We start from the raw sequence: 18,412 nt of genomic DNA, 5'->3' as shown, positions 1-18,412 counted from the left end.
TCATATAGTAAGACGGCCGTAACGGTGTAATAGAAGCTCGCTTGAAATTTATGTCACGCCCCTCTTATATCTGAAACGGAATGGTAAAACATGTAAAAGAAACTTTGCCCTCGTCGTCCCGCTGTAAGTTCAAGAGTGGAGAAGAAAGTTCGGCACCGGAGTTCGGGGAGTTTCGTTTAAAATTGATTTTTGATGGATGCATGGCACGAAGGGAAACTCGCGCGTGCTATAGGAATCGCCCGCACATGACTCCTCGTACGAGAAAGGCTCCGGCGTCGTATGGAGTTTTGAAAAATTAAACAAGTTCTAATAGTTTCCATGGTCCGAACTTCTGCCAACTAAGTGTTCTTCTTCTTCGCAGCGGCTCTTGGTCGACTTGCTTGGAGCTGCGGCAAATATAAAAATTCTTCTCAAGAAAATATTATACCTGTATACTATATGGATGTGATATTTTAATATGCATTACTATACTGTTCAATCACCATATGTCAATACTTTTGTTCTTGCGAAAGTTTACACAGCATTGGTTTCTTTCGTTTCGCGATTATTTAACTAGCGTTCCAAAATGGCGGTATTGTAATTTTTAAAGTAATTATCAGAGTATTGTCTAGTTTTTTGTTTCAATAATTTCTTTTCAGGAACATTTTAGTCGAAACAGTACTTTTAAAGTATCGAGATATCAAAAGTTAGATTCCTAATAAGTAATTGCGATATAATAATCATAAATGCAATATAAGAATCGTAATTATAATATAATAATTTTGTAAAATATAAAAATTCGTTTTGTGCCAACAGAATATTAATTTCAACTCTTTATAACTTTTTTATATTTTCTTATCATCTTTTCGTTTCCTTTATTCGTCGTATACGCTAAATAAAACAGTATTGCTATATAATGTGTGAATATGCTTCACTATAACATATACCTTTAATTTAATAAGACGAATATTTATTAAAATATCAAACTTTCCTCAATTTTGCTTAATTAACTGTATGTAAAGTTTCTTAACTATTGCAGGCAAGCGTATTTATGAGCGTGTGAATTGACTTTATATGTTGGAACAGTATTAATACATGTAATAATTGCAAAAGTTTCGCATAATGCATGAAAAATTCACGACGACGTCTGCGATAGACGTTAGATTATTCACGTAATTTTGCGACGCGGCCTTCTAGTCCGAATTGGATATCAAGATTTTCATTAGGAGCGGACAAGACGGTGTGACGCCGCGAAATTCTCGGCGGTTTCACGCGACCGTTAATTCGACGGGGTTTCTTTCGCGTCTCGTTCATTTAGGCGTCTATGCTGCCGCACGTGCGGCTGCGGTTGTAATCCGCAGTTCGTGCGCGAGCACTCTGCAGGAGAAACAGTTTCGCTACGTCTGGGAACGTCGAATCGATATCTGTTCAGCCCTTGCTCCGGCTATGAGTAGTGCGTTCAGTGGGTACTTTCTGTCACCCTTTTTTTTCCCCTGCAGGCGAACCGCCGCGCCGGTGAAAAATTGCTGCATGTTTCTCATTTTGCAGCTACGTCCGCTGCCACTCCGTTTAATTCTCTTTTAATCTGTTGCTGGTCACGCGAGGTCGTGCCGTTTCGCGACTAGACAAATCGCAATAAAGTCACCTGCCGCCCGACCGGCTCAATTTTTACCTCCGCCAGCCGGACGGACGGTCTGTTACATAAATAGAACGTCTCCTAGTATTATTCCGAATTCCCGTTATAACGATTTAGCACGAAGTCTACGTATGCGATGATTTAATGCGATTTGACGAGATCTGTAAATATTTCAACGGACCGTCGGTCTTTGTGGTCTTTATCTCTGAATTCTGTTTGAATAAGTCAAATTTAATATCCGCCGAAGTGATCGTCCCAATTCCTAGAATCCTTTTAGCTGAAATTTATTTTTATTCCGGGCTTATTGATTCTCTTGACGCTTTGCTGTGCGCTTCCATTGTCTTTCTGTCTCTAATACACGAGTTTATATATAATAACTAGAACGGTTATTTTATGCACTTGCGACAACTATCAGCCGATCAAATATATAAAAAAGCATTTGTCATATTATCGTCAACTGATTAAAATGATTACGTACTTTCTGCACCATACCATTAAAGTAGGCAATTTTTATTAGTATCACTATTATTATTATTTCACAGCAGATATGCGCATACAATATTTTTAACCTTTTTGAATTTGGCTAAAGTTAAGATATGACAAATTATCTGGTACAATAAAGACACTTTTCTCTGGTTCCATTTTTTCTAAATTCGTTGATAAAAATTCGCATTTACAGAAATATTTACACAGCGAATGCTCCGGCTCTCAAGAATATTTCATCAATGGTATTCAGTTCGGTGGCAGAAATAAGAATTCACTGTCTATCTGTAATTTGTCGTTTTATATTCAAGCGAATGTATTCTTTGGTATTTCGCTCACTGAAAAAAGAAAAAACGAACGAACCACGCGACGACTCGTCGAACAAGCGACCACATAGTGAATAAATAAACAGGTACATCTGCGGCTAGGTGGAAATGACACTTTGTGTTTGATGTACGAGGGGTTACTTGTCGGAGTGTCAGACAGTCGGAAAAAGGAGCTGAGTCATGCGCAGATACACCGTATTATTTATGCATTAGAAACTGGTCTAACAATATTGAACATTAATAATCGACGATTCGATTGAAAAGAGAACGCCGTTCTAGACGTTATTTAACCAGTGACCCAACTCTGTCGTCGAACCGTTAACGGGAACAACTTTAGTTCAGTGCTCGGTAAAATTCTTTTCCAACGATGTAATAAAGTTTGACGATTTCTTTCGAAGAATTCTCTCTTCGAAGTTATAATTAACGTAGTTCCGGTAAGGTAACCGAGTTTCCGGCGATGTTTTCTCGAGCGAGTAAGCAGGATTTGCTGCTCAAATAGGAACTCGGATTCTGAGAATCCAGCATTAAAAAGTTGCTGACTTGCAGCGATAATGCGCCCCCGCAGTCATTTCTTTTAATTGCTGAACATAAGTCGATTCGCGGATTAAGTATCGTTAGTATATTAAGAGGACTGCCGTGCATTGCATTCTGTTGCACTTTTTATGATAAATAATAAATCCAGTGTTAACAACCTCGTTGATGTTTATATATTTGTAATAATTCAATTGTGCATAATGAACTGTGGCGAAAAATTATTATAAAATTGCAAATAAAATATGTCTCAATTTGAAAGCAAAATTAAAGCTATAATTAGTTTGTTTCAATAAGCTTTTAACTGTTACCTAGACAGCTGTTTATTATAGTTACTTTAACAATTTAAAAACATGAAAACTTAAAATAATAAACTCTATATTAGTTACAATAAGTTAAAATTCATTCACGCAAAAAGAAGCCCTGAAATTGGTATTAATTTTTTAATTATAATATGAAGAATAAGTTATAATAATTTTAGTCTTTAACTATTTAATAACAGTTTACTAGAGTTACCTTAACAATTTAAAAACATGAAAACTTAAAATAATAGACTCTATATTAGTTACAATTAGTTAAAATTCATACACGCAAAAAAAGCCCTGAAATTGGTAATAACTTTTTAGTTATAATACAAAGAAATTAGTTATAATTTATACAAACAATCTTTGTCGTAAGCTTTCAAAGTAATCATAATTACTTAAACTGTATACAAAAATCCGAGGCTAAAAAATGAGTAACAATTGCTTGAGACTGATAAGAATCATAAATATACATTAAAATTTATACAAAGAATTGTAAGCTTCACAATTGCTCGCCGTTATTGAAAATTCGTGCAAGGAATCGCTAGCTCTAAAATTAGCTGCGCGGGGCCAGCCCAACGAAATCAATTAGACAGCTGCGATCGGTGTAACTCGTCCGGGCCGTAACGCGGACAGGTAATTACTATAGCTTAAAACAACGCAAATTGTTAGTACGCGGCCAGCTTAATATTACGAGAGGCGGCGTTTCCCCCGCCGTCATATTTACGGCGGCTAATATATTAGACGGTTCTTCTAATCGTAATGTAATCCCCACGTCGGTGACAAACGGCGACGCGGCCACCAGCGTTTTTCTACGTTCGTTCCGGGTTACAAGCCGGCGTGTTTGCGTTACGCAATCGTTCGCCGTCGAAATTACTTTTCCAGACGGCAGCGAAAGAGCGAAGAACAATGGGGATCGCGGTGCTCTCTCGCCTTGTAATTTCGTAGCTGTAATTTTCGCGTGGCTCCTCCGCCGTCAGAGAAGAGATTTAAAAACCATTCGTACGTATCCCCCCCTCCTCCTTCACTCTTTCCTTTTTCCTGTTTCGGTTTGCCAGACCCGGGCGACAGCCACAAAAGAATTCCGGGCTCGATTTCGCCGAAAAAACGTTGCCGTTTCCAACGCGTTTCATCGACGCGGGAACGTTTTCGATCGCGGCGCACAAGGATTCGTTTACATTTGAACCCTTTGGTTTTCGACTCCATTTCCACCGCGGGCGTTTGTAACTCGGAAGAAATTGAAATGCAAAGTCCTGAGGCGCGGATGAAAGGTCTATTGTTTTTTCGGAAAGAACGCTACGAATTTCCATATTCTTATGGGGCTGCGATGGAAATGCCGCGTAATAAAGAATTGGCGGTAAAATTGGATTAGTATTGTGAGATTGTGAGTGGATATTTTTAACACTGAACTTATCGACATTTTGTGTATAGTTAAATGGCTGCTTTTTAAGTAAACGTTGTGTTACTGTTTCGTTGATGATTTTCCTTATTCGAACAATTTATTCGTAAATTTGACGCACAAGAATTTGATGTTTATGCGCTATTATTATTGCAAATTGAATGCGTCGGAGATATATATACAATAATATAATAATATAGATTAGAATACAATCGGATGACATTTTCCTTGGAGAAACTGATAACAATGATAATAAATATTGAAAAATAAATTAAATAACTATATACTATATACTATAGTCGCGTAGAATATAGATTAAAACAATGAAAAATATCAACATAATAGCTTCAATCTAGTTAAAAAATATTAAAGAATGAAAGAACTTTTTGATTTCTCTTTTTTTAGATTAGGTGATTTCAATGCGTGGTGTAAAGCCATGTTCGAATGCAGGTTTAACGTTTAATCGATTACTGTCATTCATAGTTTTCGCTTATGTCTTCGTATTAAAATAACATTTGCATTTCTAAACTGCAACTACAAAGTAGTACAAATATTAATATAAACAAGAATTACTATTGCGAATCGATTCTCTTTTGTAATATAAATGCCTTATTTGAAGTTAGATCGCGGGATTGCGATTCTGAGCTGCATCAAACAGCGGAAATAGTATGCACATTGGCTCCATTATACTACCACAGAGCGGTATGAGATACATTACTCATTGTACAATAAGACCTCGATTAACCGAGTCGCGTTTATCCGTGATCTCGATTATCCAGGACCTTGATTATTCAGAATATTCAAGAGAAAATGGGCACGTAACAGTCCTTTGTTCGCGGCGTATTCGTTACTTCCTCGTTTCACGGATGGCGATAGTTATTTCGCTTTATTTTCAGGGTGGTGAAAGATTCGATTCTTCCCAAACACTTTCGAATAGCGAACTAAGGATAATTAAAGCCATCTTTCTAAACAAATGGGAGGGCGCATTGCACTGCAAATGGAACGCATTCTCCGAGCTCGAAGAGAGAAACTATTGCGTCTGTGAAGCGTGTTTCCGATTATTTAGTTTCAGGTATCTCTTGTCTGATAAAATGCTTCCTCGTCCAATTAGCGAATCACGACGATCATTAATATTACAAGCTCATTATTTGTGATATTCATAATTGTTTATAGGGCTCGATAAAATTATGGGATCCAAATCTTTAGGGTCTTTCAAAATCTGGGATCAGCAATCGAGAGTTTCTTAAAAAGTTGTTAAAAAATTGAACAATCTCACCTATAATCTATCAAATTACCTAGAGTAATATAATTAACAGGTTAAATGCCGCGCCAATTTTACCGGGATTGTTCGTGGCGCCACGATGAAATTTCTATTTAGCGATACATATAATGTTGAAATATTATATACAATAGATCAATGTTTTTAAAATGTTTTATACTGCATCCATTTCTTCACACCACTACATCAACGATGATAAAACATAAATTTCTTATGTTTTTAAAAATGTAGTATAATGAGAGTCTGTAGAGACAAATGTTTGTAGAATGAGACGAATGAGTATGAATGTGTATGAGTGTTATTAAAAGAAAGCGAAACGGATGAATATGTGTGAGAGAGTTAGAGAGAGGCCGGAAGAAGACGAGCGATTTTGCAAAAGAGGAGCGCGTTGAATGTTGGATGATCGTAGAGGTTTGACACGCTTTAAGAGATTCTGTGTAAATTTCCTGGTTTGGCGAAAGACCTGCTTTAATGTAATAGTTTATATCACAAAAAAACGAGGCTGTTCGCGGACGATCTCGGCACCTGCACAGATTTCAAGGCAACGTTCAACGTCAAGGATGGTTGTCATCGCGCGAAAGCACAACGGGAAGATCCGTCTGTGCGCGGACTTCTCGACCGACGTCAACCGCTCCCTCACGGACAATCGCCACCCCCTGCCAACGGTGGAAAACATCACGGCTAAACTGAACGGAAGTCAATATTTCAGTATCCTCGATCTTAGCGATGCATTTTTCCAGATAGAAATCGCTGAAGAGCACCGGGACATCACTACGATCACGACTCCCAAAGGTCTTTTCCGATTTAGAAGACTACCTTTTGGAATCAAGACCGCGCCTGCCATTTTCCAACAGGCTATGGACCGTACTCTGTCCGGCCTGGAAAGTGTACAGGCCTACATGGATGACGTCATCATCACGGGTCCTACTCGAGGGGTGCACGACGATCGAGTCCGGAAGACGCTACAACGCTTAGAACATAGAGGCAGGCGACTCCGGCTCGACAAGTGTAAATTCGGCCTAACTGAAATAAAATACCTGGGCCTAATCATTAATTCCAGAGGAATCTCGGCGGACCCGGACCATCGCAAATATGCCAAATCCCTCCAACGTCGCGGAGTTGCAGAGTTTACTGGGCACGGTGAACCACTATGGGAGATTCATCCCTTATCTGCACCAGCTAAAGCAGCCCCTCGAGAGGCTGAGCCGCAAGGACTGCCCATGGACGTGGGATCGTCAGGAGAACCTGGCCATGGAGCAGCTGAGAAAGGTGATGCTGAGCCCTCTTTTACTGGAACACTACGACCCCACCAAAAAGCTGGTGGTGGCCGCGGACGCGTGTTCCACGGGCATCGGTGCCGTTCTCCTGCAGATGGACCGAAACGGCCACGAGCGCGCCGTGTATCACATGGCGCAGAGCCTGACCGACTCCCAGGGCAACTATTCGTAGCTGGAAAAGGAGGCCTTGGCGCTCGTCACAGCAGTGGAACGGTTCTACAAATTCGTCTGGAGCAGAAAGTTCATCCTGCACACGGATCACAAACCGCTCGTCGCCCGGCTCCAAACGGAAAATACGAAGGGTCTGAAGCCGGACCACGGCGGCTCGTCTCAAACGCTGGGCTCTCAGACTCCTGGAGTATGACTTTCATGGCTTCTTCATTTTTTAGCACAATCCTCATGCTAACAGTTGTCTCTGCTGCTTTCTGTGGCTCATAATCATTAATTAGCGATACTATCTCTTGCCTTGTGTTTTTATGTTCAATGTGAGATAAATCAGCTTCTCTTGCATCTCTTTCGTCGACTACGTTAATTTGCAACACTTCCAGTGGATCATCATTTACCTCGTCGTCTGGTTCAATATAAATGATACCTCTCTTTGCAGTAAAACTTCTCGGCTCTAAGAAATCGTTGCCAATCAGCAATCTCTGTCTCGAAATTTTTTCTTTAACCACAGTCCCTTGGGATCCTTGTTTATTAATCTAGCAATAATATCGACTTTTGATCCTCCAGCAGATAACCCTTGCGCTCTTGCTTTATTCCTCAATTCGCCAATAGGAAAGTTATAAACTCTTTTCTTCTTTGTGCCTGCTATCCCGGACGAGCCCCCAATCAGTCCATTTTTGCTTCATCCACTTTTATATACTAGCTGGTGGCAAGTCAATGGGATTACCACATGTGCATACAATATCATCCTGGTGATCAGATGTTTGCACGGCAATTAAATGTGTCGGGTTGATCCTACGAGAATTTCGGTTAGTCCTTGCAGAAGGCATATTGTAATAGGTATGTTCTGAAATTAGGTAGTCAACTTAAGTGTCTGTCATGTTACAGAGTTATTTTTAAAAGAAGATTATAATAGGAATATCAACAATAATAAGTTGCCATACAAAGTTATATAGTAACTCTCAAAATCATAGGGAATTGGTATTCAACACTTATGGTGCAGGAGGTCCTCTAGGAGGCACTACCACACGGTTGTTGATAGATTCCCAAGGTTATCTATATATATTGAGAGGCTCATTAATATTGGATTCACCAGGCACATAAGCAGGTACAGGTGCTACCCATTCAACGGGTACATCTATCTCCCATCTTAATAATGCTTCTCTCACAGCAACTGTCAATGTTTTGAATGGTGAGGGTGTCTGAACGGCAGTAATAGGCATCTTTATTAAAGGGCTTTGTGCTTGTGCTGCAAATATTGCTTGCATTATTGCCATGAAATCTTTCGTTTCTTGTGTTGAGGCATTCTCAATTTCAACTATTGCTTCAGCACGAGTTTTCCTAATAGTACCCTCTGGGAAATCACGCGCCACTCGTGGCCAATCAGCCCACTTTCTAATCTTCATCTGGCGTCTTTCATCTTTCCTGGCAGCCTTCTGCTCAGCAATCTCTCCCGGAACTTCTTGATCAACATTAGCATCTTCAGGGATTGTATAGAAATCTTCATTCAATTCAACAACCTTCTTGTTTATATTATTAGGTACTGTTTTATATTGAATAGAACCTCCATTTCTGATGAGAATTTGTCAGATGACATATTAAACAGAAAAGTTCCTAAAGCTCGTAATTTGCTTTCTGCCATGGTACACATTGTTCCAGCTTGCCCTCTATAGCCCATGAATGCAGCATCCTTAATTAACTCTCGTTTTATATAAGAGCACATGAATGCTAAGTCTGCATATTGCCTAATGTTAATAGTGGGGCGAATGATAGAGCAGAAGGGGTTTCTTAGCATATCACGACTTTGAGTTATGACAGCAATAAAGTTACCATGTGGGAGCCCCCTATTGATGACCAAGTCCACATTGAACATTCCTAGTTTTGCAATAACGTCTGCAATAGTTGTTAGGCTTGTTACATTACTATTAGCAGCCTGTTCTATTATCCATGTCAGTGACATGCCCTCTTCAATTTGTAACAATGACCAGGAGGTTACCAGATGTTGGTATACTATCTCCCAGTCCTGTGTTTTTTGAGCATACATACGGGCAAATTGAACACATATGCTCTCAGTAATGTAAAGGTCAAGAGGGACATCAGGGATTAACTTCTGGAATTGACCTTTCCTACGAGTAATCCAAGCTGGAGTAAGATTTGATGTTTTAGCCATGGTTGTTATGTAGCAAAAGACTGCTCCTGCAAACATTGCTCGAGACTTCTCACTATTCTGCAGTGCTTTTTCCTCATAAAACCCTAATCGAGCCTCCGGTGACATCATCCGCCATATTTGTGCCGCGTCATCAATAAGTTCAAAGTCCACTCCTTCAAGCATTTGTCTCTCTTCAGATCTTGTCGATAAGTCCATCCAAACTTCCCTAGCTCTTGCATGTACAAAAGCTCCCACTGGTATCATATGCCCCATTCTTGAATTAAATTGGAACACTTGGTCAATTATCATACCTGGATCTGGAATTACTCCTATACACTCTCTCAATGGTACGTGTACATCGGCAGATTGACTGCACACCCTAACAATCTCTGTCACCATAGTTCGGATTTCGCTTAACTTGGGCACCATTCTACCTACAATACTATTGAGCACATTTCTGGCTTCATCTCTATCTGCAACAGTACTCTTGTCCTGCACCTGTTCACCATAAAACAATTTCACCATAAGCCCGTGCCATTATTCTCTCTTGGTCTCTAACTTCAGTGTTGAGAGCCCATTTTTTTGCTATTACTTCTGCAATAAGAGAACGAGCTCCCCATGTGAACCTTGGTTCCTCTTGACCCCGATGATCATGTGGTGCACGGGTGAAATAATGGATTACTCGTTCGCTTTTCTTTGTCCTTTATTATACCTCGGGAGCAACCGTCTGCATCATCCGAGTCCTCGCAAGCAAATGCGCGTCGTTTGCCTTTGTCTGGCGATCTCCCGCCTTCGATCGCTAATTGTTAAATAAACGACGATCGTCCTACGGATCGATCGCCGAGCGCTTCCCGAGGACGATTGTCGGTGCGCGTACAATGTATGGCGGCGCGCGTACAATGTATGTTGGCGGACCGTGTGCACGTTGCACAGGTTGCCACACTCAATTGACAATGCATCCTCTACACAAATAGGTAATAAGGGTAGAGTAAAATCTCCTCCTGACCCCATAATCCGGTTGAAATTTGCTAACGCTGAAGTAACGCCCTTGTTACGAGCTAGCATAAGGCGTTGAGACATTGCTAAGCGGTTCTGTATGTTGATTTAGGGAGATGAATATATTTTGCGTCAAAGAGGTACAAGATCATGCCACACGCCATGTTACGGCGGTTGATCATGTAGAATCGCTGTAATGAAGAAATACTTCATAGTGATCAACCCCTAAGGAAATAGAAGAGGTTCGGGGTTGTCACGGAATCGTTGAATCGACAGTCAGTCGAGAGACTCTCTCGAGCTGTCAAAGCGAGAGGACAGATATAGTTAATTGTTATTGTGTTATTAGTTATTGTTAATTGTGAATAAATAAAGATTATAGGGAATGCCGCGACGGACGTTGAGAGCGCGCAACATTGGGGTAATGTTGCCACATAGCCTTGCAGCTGATGCGACGTAAAACCTCTAAGAAAAAAAAAACATAACTTCTTATGTTTTTTTCAATCCGGGCACGCCGGTCACCGGTGGCCCCCATGGCGTCACAGCCAAGTTAGGTGCCGGTCACCGGTGACCCCCGTGGCATTCAACCTGTTAACAGGTTTCTTTATAATTATTATTTGAAAGAAAATTATTTATCGATTATTGCTCATCTCTTACACAGTGTAGTCATTGCGAAGTGCATAAAAATTATACAGACATATCTAGCAATTTGTAACACTTTTTAACTTGAGACAGATATTACAATAAAGATTTCTAAAAATCCGAACGAATATGATATTGTTACTTTTATAAAGAAAAATAAAGCAGCTGCTTTTAACGCTCCGTAAACCTAGTATTAAATTATTTTTAAACTTTCTACTCCTTGCAAAATCTATTCTTATTGCAGAATTAAAAAAAATCATTACATTGCAAATAGAAGTAATTTGTTTCTATCACGATGACGATTTTCAACCTTTTAATCATTACTAAATAAAAACCTGAGTTTGATTATGTCTATAGAATAATATTAGGGAACACGTAATTTTGTAATGAAAACTGTTCGCATAACATGAACGTACATCTTTTAAACATTCACGTCGAATCTCTTTTTCTGCAACGCTTTTATAACGACGTTAAGGAAGCATATTTTTTCTCTGCTTACGTAAGTCTACTCTGTTACGTATTTGCAGCCGTGTTCGCACGGACAGAATGACATTGAAAATCGAACTGCGCACTCGAGATGTCGATGACCCTTCATTGATCGGGGAAAACATTGTACCGAGATGGTATAGCATCCCGAAGCTGGCTAGCTTTTCTTTCGCGGTAATATTTACCTGCTTAGGGAATATGTACTACCGATCGATCCGATATATTCGTACTCGAGATCAGTCCGCCGCGAACATCCGCGGATTACGCATCGGCGAGCAATCACACCCGAAACGTATACTCGCCTACTTCCTATACTTTTAAATCATTATTTCCGACCGCGTACTATTTCGATCTATCCTTATGTGTCTTTTACAATTTTTCAAGATTTTTACTTTCTTCTATCTCTATGTTTTCTACGTGTCGGTGTACGTTTACTATTATCTACGGTTCATTATCTTGCTGCTACACGTGTCCGTGTATATTTTGGTACGGCAATGCGTGAGAAGACACTAGACGAAAGACTGCATCGATACAAATTTTGTAGAAGAAAATTGTTAATTTACGAAAGCGCTACAATTATCGACAGTTTGGTAACGTTCCTCGGGAAGGGACATTTCGGAGGGTTGAAGTGCGCCGAGTACCATCTCCCGCAAGGATGGCTACCAGTTGCGTACGAACGGCGACGTCCGGCGCGGGACACGGCGATTCCGAAATTAGGTAATTAATTTAGTGGCCCGCCGGGGCCACGCTTTCCAGATGACGACGGTCGCGGCTCCGCGCGTCCCTGCACGTACTCACGAACCCCTTGATCGCTCCAACTGGCGGCCGCCTACTTGCGTAATACACAGATACGTTTTGAGTAATGTCGTTAAGCACCGTGGACATTAATCGACGACACGTGGACAGGAGTTACGGGGACGCAACAGTTTATCGATTCGGTCCCCCTTTTTACGCTCCGGAAGACATTTCGAGCGATTAAATTCTGCCCCTCTGCGCCGCGCTTGCCTTTGCTCGGCTACCCTGCAATTTTATAGTAAACACGTGATGGCCGCTTGTTTCACAGATTTTGGAGAACGCGCGCGCTGCACTCGCTTTGCGTACGTTCAAATTATGGGGGGGACAGTAATTTATCGAGCGAGATGAACGAAAGCTTTTACTACACTGAAATCCTTTTAGATTGCATTGTTTTACAGTCTGAGAGATGATTTTGTTGCGAATTTCTTCAATTCTTTTGGTAATCATTTTAGGGGTGTTATTGTAGACTATATTATAGTTTTACTGTATTATAGTGACTATAATAAAGTGTCTGTTTCATTATTGATTATTTTATTTATTTATTTAAGTAAGTGTATTTGACTAATTCCTCGTTATTACCTTTATTTTAAGGAATTATTCGAGTAATTATCGTTTTAATAATTTATATTTTAATAATTCATTCGAATTCTGTATTATTATATTTATTTTTGTTTGTTTTGTTGTGTGTAATTTCTTAAGAGTATATTTATACGAATACATGCAGGATTAGTTCAATTTCAAATACTATTAAAAATGTAAAATTATTGACGCCTTCCTGTGCTTCTGTAGAAAGATCATTTAGCTTTGAATCAATAATCAATCTACCTAAAGGTAACAAGCTTGCTGATCTAAATAAATCAATAAACTATTCTTAAAAACACATTATACTTTATCATTTTTATTAATGGCGACTATCTTTTGCATGAATTCCTGTTCAAATGAATTCTTATTCGTATAAAATCTTATCTGAATGAACTCTTCGGATAAAATCTTATTCTAGTAAGTTGTTATTTGAATGAATTGATGTTCGAATTAATTGTTATTGAATAAATTTTTATTTGAATAACTTGTTATTCAAGTAAATCGTTATTCAAATTGATAGCAGGAGCTTGGTCGTAATGGAATATACGAACACACGTAATGTATAAATATAATTTAATAGTTGACAAACGTACTGTAAATGCATATTCTAAACTGTCTCGTGTGCACACCAAATGCGAAGTGGACGTTGCGTGGAAGAGAGACAAAAGACAGCGGGACTAGGATCGCGCGGATCAGAAACATAAGACTGATAAAGACGCGCATCGTCCGTCGGTAACAGAAATTAATTCATATCCGAATAGAATTTTTTAAAAAATGCCGAATAAACTGTATCCGGCATTCTATCTCCAAGCCGTCATTCAAATAAATTTCATGGAACTCTGTTGCAAAGCAGCCGTGGCCGCGATACGCCAGCAGTAATCCCTCGCATTGGGACGATGACTCGCAAAACCCTGGAACACTCACCCTATCGCACGGGCCCGGCGTCAGCGTGAGAATTATCGATCGTTATCAATCGCCGTGGCGGCGCGAAGATCGCGTAGCGCTTCCTGTTGCGCTCCTCGACGGGGATAATCGACGCGGCAGCTATTATTCTTATTGTCGCAGCTCCCCGCGGACTTTATTCTCCTAGGACAGCGCCGGCACAATGGCCGCCGGCGGCCGATCGGGCCGAGCTTACTCACCCGGGACAATCTTCCTCTTTTTGCAGAAGCCGAATGCTGCGTCGGCGAAGCTGCCGGAGAGGCGTGCTGGGAACCTTGTTACTGCGTACTCCTCCAAGACGAGCAGACTCTCACGGCTTACAGGAGCGAGGACATGGCCGTGAGTACATACTCCTTGACGATTTTTCTACCTACCCTATACTCGCGGACGCGAAAAGCCTCCCCAATTTCGCTGAACACACCAACAAACCCCGCTTTCTTTGGCCGCGACGCGTCTTCGTGTTGCAGCCAACACAATGTCTAATTCTTGAACTAGCGGACAAGCTGGAATAAGTTTTCGGTATCTCTTGGTTCGGTCAATTAGCGGATTGCAAATCTTTCGACATTTTTAGAGTAGCTGAAAGAGAGAATAAACGGTCGTTCGAATTTTCTAGGACGATTCTGTTGGCAGAGCTGGTCTTTTTTTGTAGAAAAATGTTTTTGATCGTGCTTTGAATCAAAGGAATTTTGTTTAGATTATCTACTAGTATGTCTACTAGTATTTCTTCTCCGTTTATTTGTGAAACAACAACGCTTTAAATAAGATATAGGTATGTTATATATTCTAATATATTATATATAATATACATTACTGTAATATATTATTATAGTATATTTATAATACATTATTGTAATAAAATATCTAATATATTAGAATATATATTTCATAATTGTGTAATATCATTTATTAATTATATAATATTATTACTTAAATAGAATTTAACGCAAGATTGTATTCACGAAGATTTTACGAGAGAAAAATTTGTAATCACTAAGGCACAAGTATAATAACACAAGCATGATAATGCTTCTTAACAAATTTTCTGGTCCATTGTTATGCTTAGTTAGTTATTGATATTTTATTATACCCGACGGATCTAATATAATAGAAATATTCACATATGCACAACAGAAGAACATCATAAAATAAAATAAATGGGAACACAGAGCAGACCTTGTTCATGAAAACATTCTTTTATAAATTATATCGCTAAATTCATACTGGTTCTCAAATCCCAGCGAATATTTAAAAACTTTTTTAAAAAATAATTTACATTTGAAACCTATGAAATACCATTGAATCAGTACACTGCATATCTCTCAAGTATAATTTCACTTCCAACGTAGTTTAACCTCTTAGGCACAACGCACCATTGTAGTGGCTTTCGCGAATGTTTCGTGCTTTACTCAATTGTTTTATTAATTATTAAAGTGAAAATGTGTATGTACAATACACTAAGAAAAGAATATATGTAATTAATACTATATACAGCTATACGGAAAAGAATATATATTACGAAAAATGGTAATTTAGTTATTGAAAACTTTATTCGCGCAAAATCCAGCCATGCCTAAGAGGTTAAACTAACGAAAAATTATCTAATATATTAACACATTGTGTGCGGGTACATTTTGCAGCGGAATTGTACCGGGAGCAGGCGTTTTGCGCGTAAATTTAGTTATTCAGTTAAATCTCAATAGATCGAAAATTTATTTAATTTTTTAACCAACTTTTCGTATTTTATATTGATATATATAAACAAATATATGAATAGAAATATATAAATAACAATCATAAGTATCAAGTATCAGTCGTCAGAAAACGTACTAGTACGTGTCCCGCATACAATGTGTTAAGACACGAGAAAGGAAAATAGAAAAATATCAGCTCTCGGAAACGTAGAATAAATAGCCGGACAAATAGAAACATCGCAGCGTATCTTCATCGAATCTAGCGGAATCCAGTTTCGCGGTGTCGCGCGGCCGCGAGCTCCGCTCGAAATTAATTTCCCAGATAACGTTGTAACACGGCCGGGCTATATGAATTTCAATGGAAACGCCGGCGGGCTCCGTGTGCTCGCACTTGTTAGGCATCGACGTTTCTACGCGTTCAGAGAAATCCTACGTTTTATCGCGTTTACACGCGCACAATGCCTCGCGCGCAGGCGAAACGGGGTCCGGGGGGAGTTGTTTGATCGCACGGTTGGAATGGCAAAGGGGCGCCCTAGCCTCTAATTCGATTAGAAAGTTTATACCCCTTCGGCTGCCGTTTGTACAGCCAACACGCTTTCAAGACTTTGGACTTCTGACCGAAACTGCGGCTGCTGTAAATATCCGTCGGAGATTATGGTTAGCAGCGTGTCTGCGGGCTCCGCGCGCCCGACGATTGATGCGCCGACGGGAACGAAGCGAGGCGAAAAACCATGGGGGTAGAACCGCGACTCTGAACTCGTGTCATCGGGGTTGAAAATGAACATGGCAGCCGGCGGAGATGCGTTTTCTTCTGGCAATTTATCATTTTCTTACGGCTCGATTTACTATCTGCTATTACTTACTTTTGTTGCAACTGTCCTGCAGATGTTCAAGCTAATATTGATTTTTGTCGCGTTATTTTGCCAATGGAAAATGCTTTATGGACGATTTTTAAAGCAGTATTAGAATATACAGGGCGAGTTTTTCGATTCTTTTGCTTTAATCTTTTTTGCTAACTTGGACAGTCAACTTACCGCAGTAATAACTAGGTTTTAGGGGAACGCCATTTAGAAATAATAACTCTTGTCCGAAAGATTGTTTGTAAAATATGTATTTTACTAAAAGAATTAAGGTGAAGGTGTTAAATGACTCAGCTTTTATACATTAAAGTTGATAAATAAATTCTCGTTGCTCAAGATCTTAGGATAATGTATCAGGCCTTTTTGTTGTACATTTTATATTAGCTAATAGCGTTCCATTTACAATGTCACGTTTTAAAGAAATACATATTATAATACAAGATTATGTTTCGTTTATTATGCTCAATTTTCTAAAATCGTATATAAGAATCCGTATGGAAAGGAACCAAACAGTATACAATATCTTACAAAAACAAATGTCATATATAAAAGACTGATTTAATTATTTTACTTTATTTTAGAAACGTACAGTAAGTAGTTTCAACAATGTAATTTGTCAATTTCACTTTTGTTAACCCTTTCCACTCGAAGCCATTTTAACTGTAATTCTAAAATAACTTCTCTGACATATATCAGTGCCATTTTATATTACAAAATATATTTTATTCATACGAAAGTGAATCTTGTAACGTATGCAACAACAGTTATACTTTCAATAATTTTTGAAATCTAAACTTTCATAATATAAAAACTACTTTCGAACGTTTTGTAACAATCTTAGCCGTGTCTCAGTCACCCTGGAAAGGGTTAATCTTTAGAGGACATTTAAAGAACATACATCTTCTTGATCATGCAATGAAATATGTTTCAAACCCGAATTGTCTGATAAATCATAGTTTTAGTGTATTAACCCTTTGCACTCCGTTGTCCCTTCTCAGGGGACATCGGAATTGTAGTATACGACTAAACATTAAAGTTTATTAGCAATTTGCAACTATTTCTCGATGTCTACAAATTCGTATAAATCGAATATTATTATAGCAATATTATATACATATATATGTATATATAATATATACATATATATTGGAAATGGGTGTTTAAATACATTTAAACTAAGGTGTAGTTTTAAATAAAGAAACTTTATTTTACGGTGCGTGAGGAAGCTCTTTTCTGTGCAGATGCTTTTCTACGACTGACCGTGGCTTTTCCGGAACCCCGAAAAGAAAACTCGGATCCCCTCGTAATTCGAAACTGTTATGCTTGTGCCTCGCAAGGCCAAGCACTTATACGAGGTGTATATTTTCCTATCTTAATTTCCATCGCTTCTAAGAACATTGATTTGTTTTTGCCCATGCACAAATATCGTATTGTGGATGATACGTAATATTCCAATAATATACAATATCGTATACTATATAATAATATAAATGGTTATTATCGCTGGTAGGTAACATCCATGATGGCACCGAGTGCAAAAGGTTAAATAAAGCTTATAGTATTTAACAAGAGTTTCGGTAAGGCAAAAACTAACTTAACCTCTTCAACGATACTATCACGTATGTGTACGTTTAGTTTTCTTAAAATTATAATTATTCTAAGTGTAAAGAAAATGAGAATCAGTTGTAAAACTATTTATTACAGAATTCTTCAGGGAGAAAACCTCATCGAATGAAATGAAATCGATGATACATAAAAAAGTGACAATTAAATAGATTGTTCCCTACTATAAAAAATCATCCTTGAAGAGGTTAAGAATCTGAGATATTAATATCGGTGAAACGATGACAAACTACCTTATTTGTATTTTTAATATTACTTCGCATTGACAGTTG

General features: G+C 38.8%; 1 protein-coding gene across 1 annotated transcript in view; it reads left to right on the top strand.

The window, feature by feature from the left end:
• LOC144474478 (ras GTPase-activating protein raskol-like) overlaps positions 1–18,412 on the top strand; it is a 328,215-nt gene that overhangs the window by 258,032 nt on the left and 51,771 nt on the right. Inside the window, exon 2 of the mRNA XM_078189319.1 lies at positions 14,193–14,305. Within this exon, the coding sequence (XP_078045445.1) occupies positions 14,193–14,305 (113 nt within the window). The remainder of the gene's footprint in view (positions 1–14,192; positions 14,306–18,412) is intronic.

Source organism: Augochlora pura, chromosome 8 (assembly GCF_028453695.1).
Source record: "Augochlora pura isolate Apur16 chromosome 8, APUR_v2.2.1, whole genome shotgun sequence".
Taxonomy (NCBI): domain Eukaryota; kingdom Metazoa; phylum Arthropoda; class Insecta; order Hymenoptera; family Halictidae; genus Augochlora; species Augochlora pura.
The sequence above is the reverse complement of the archived record's forward strand: the minus strand, read 5'-3'. Positions and strand labels throughout refer to the sequence as shown.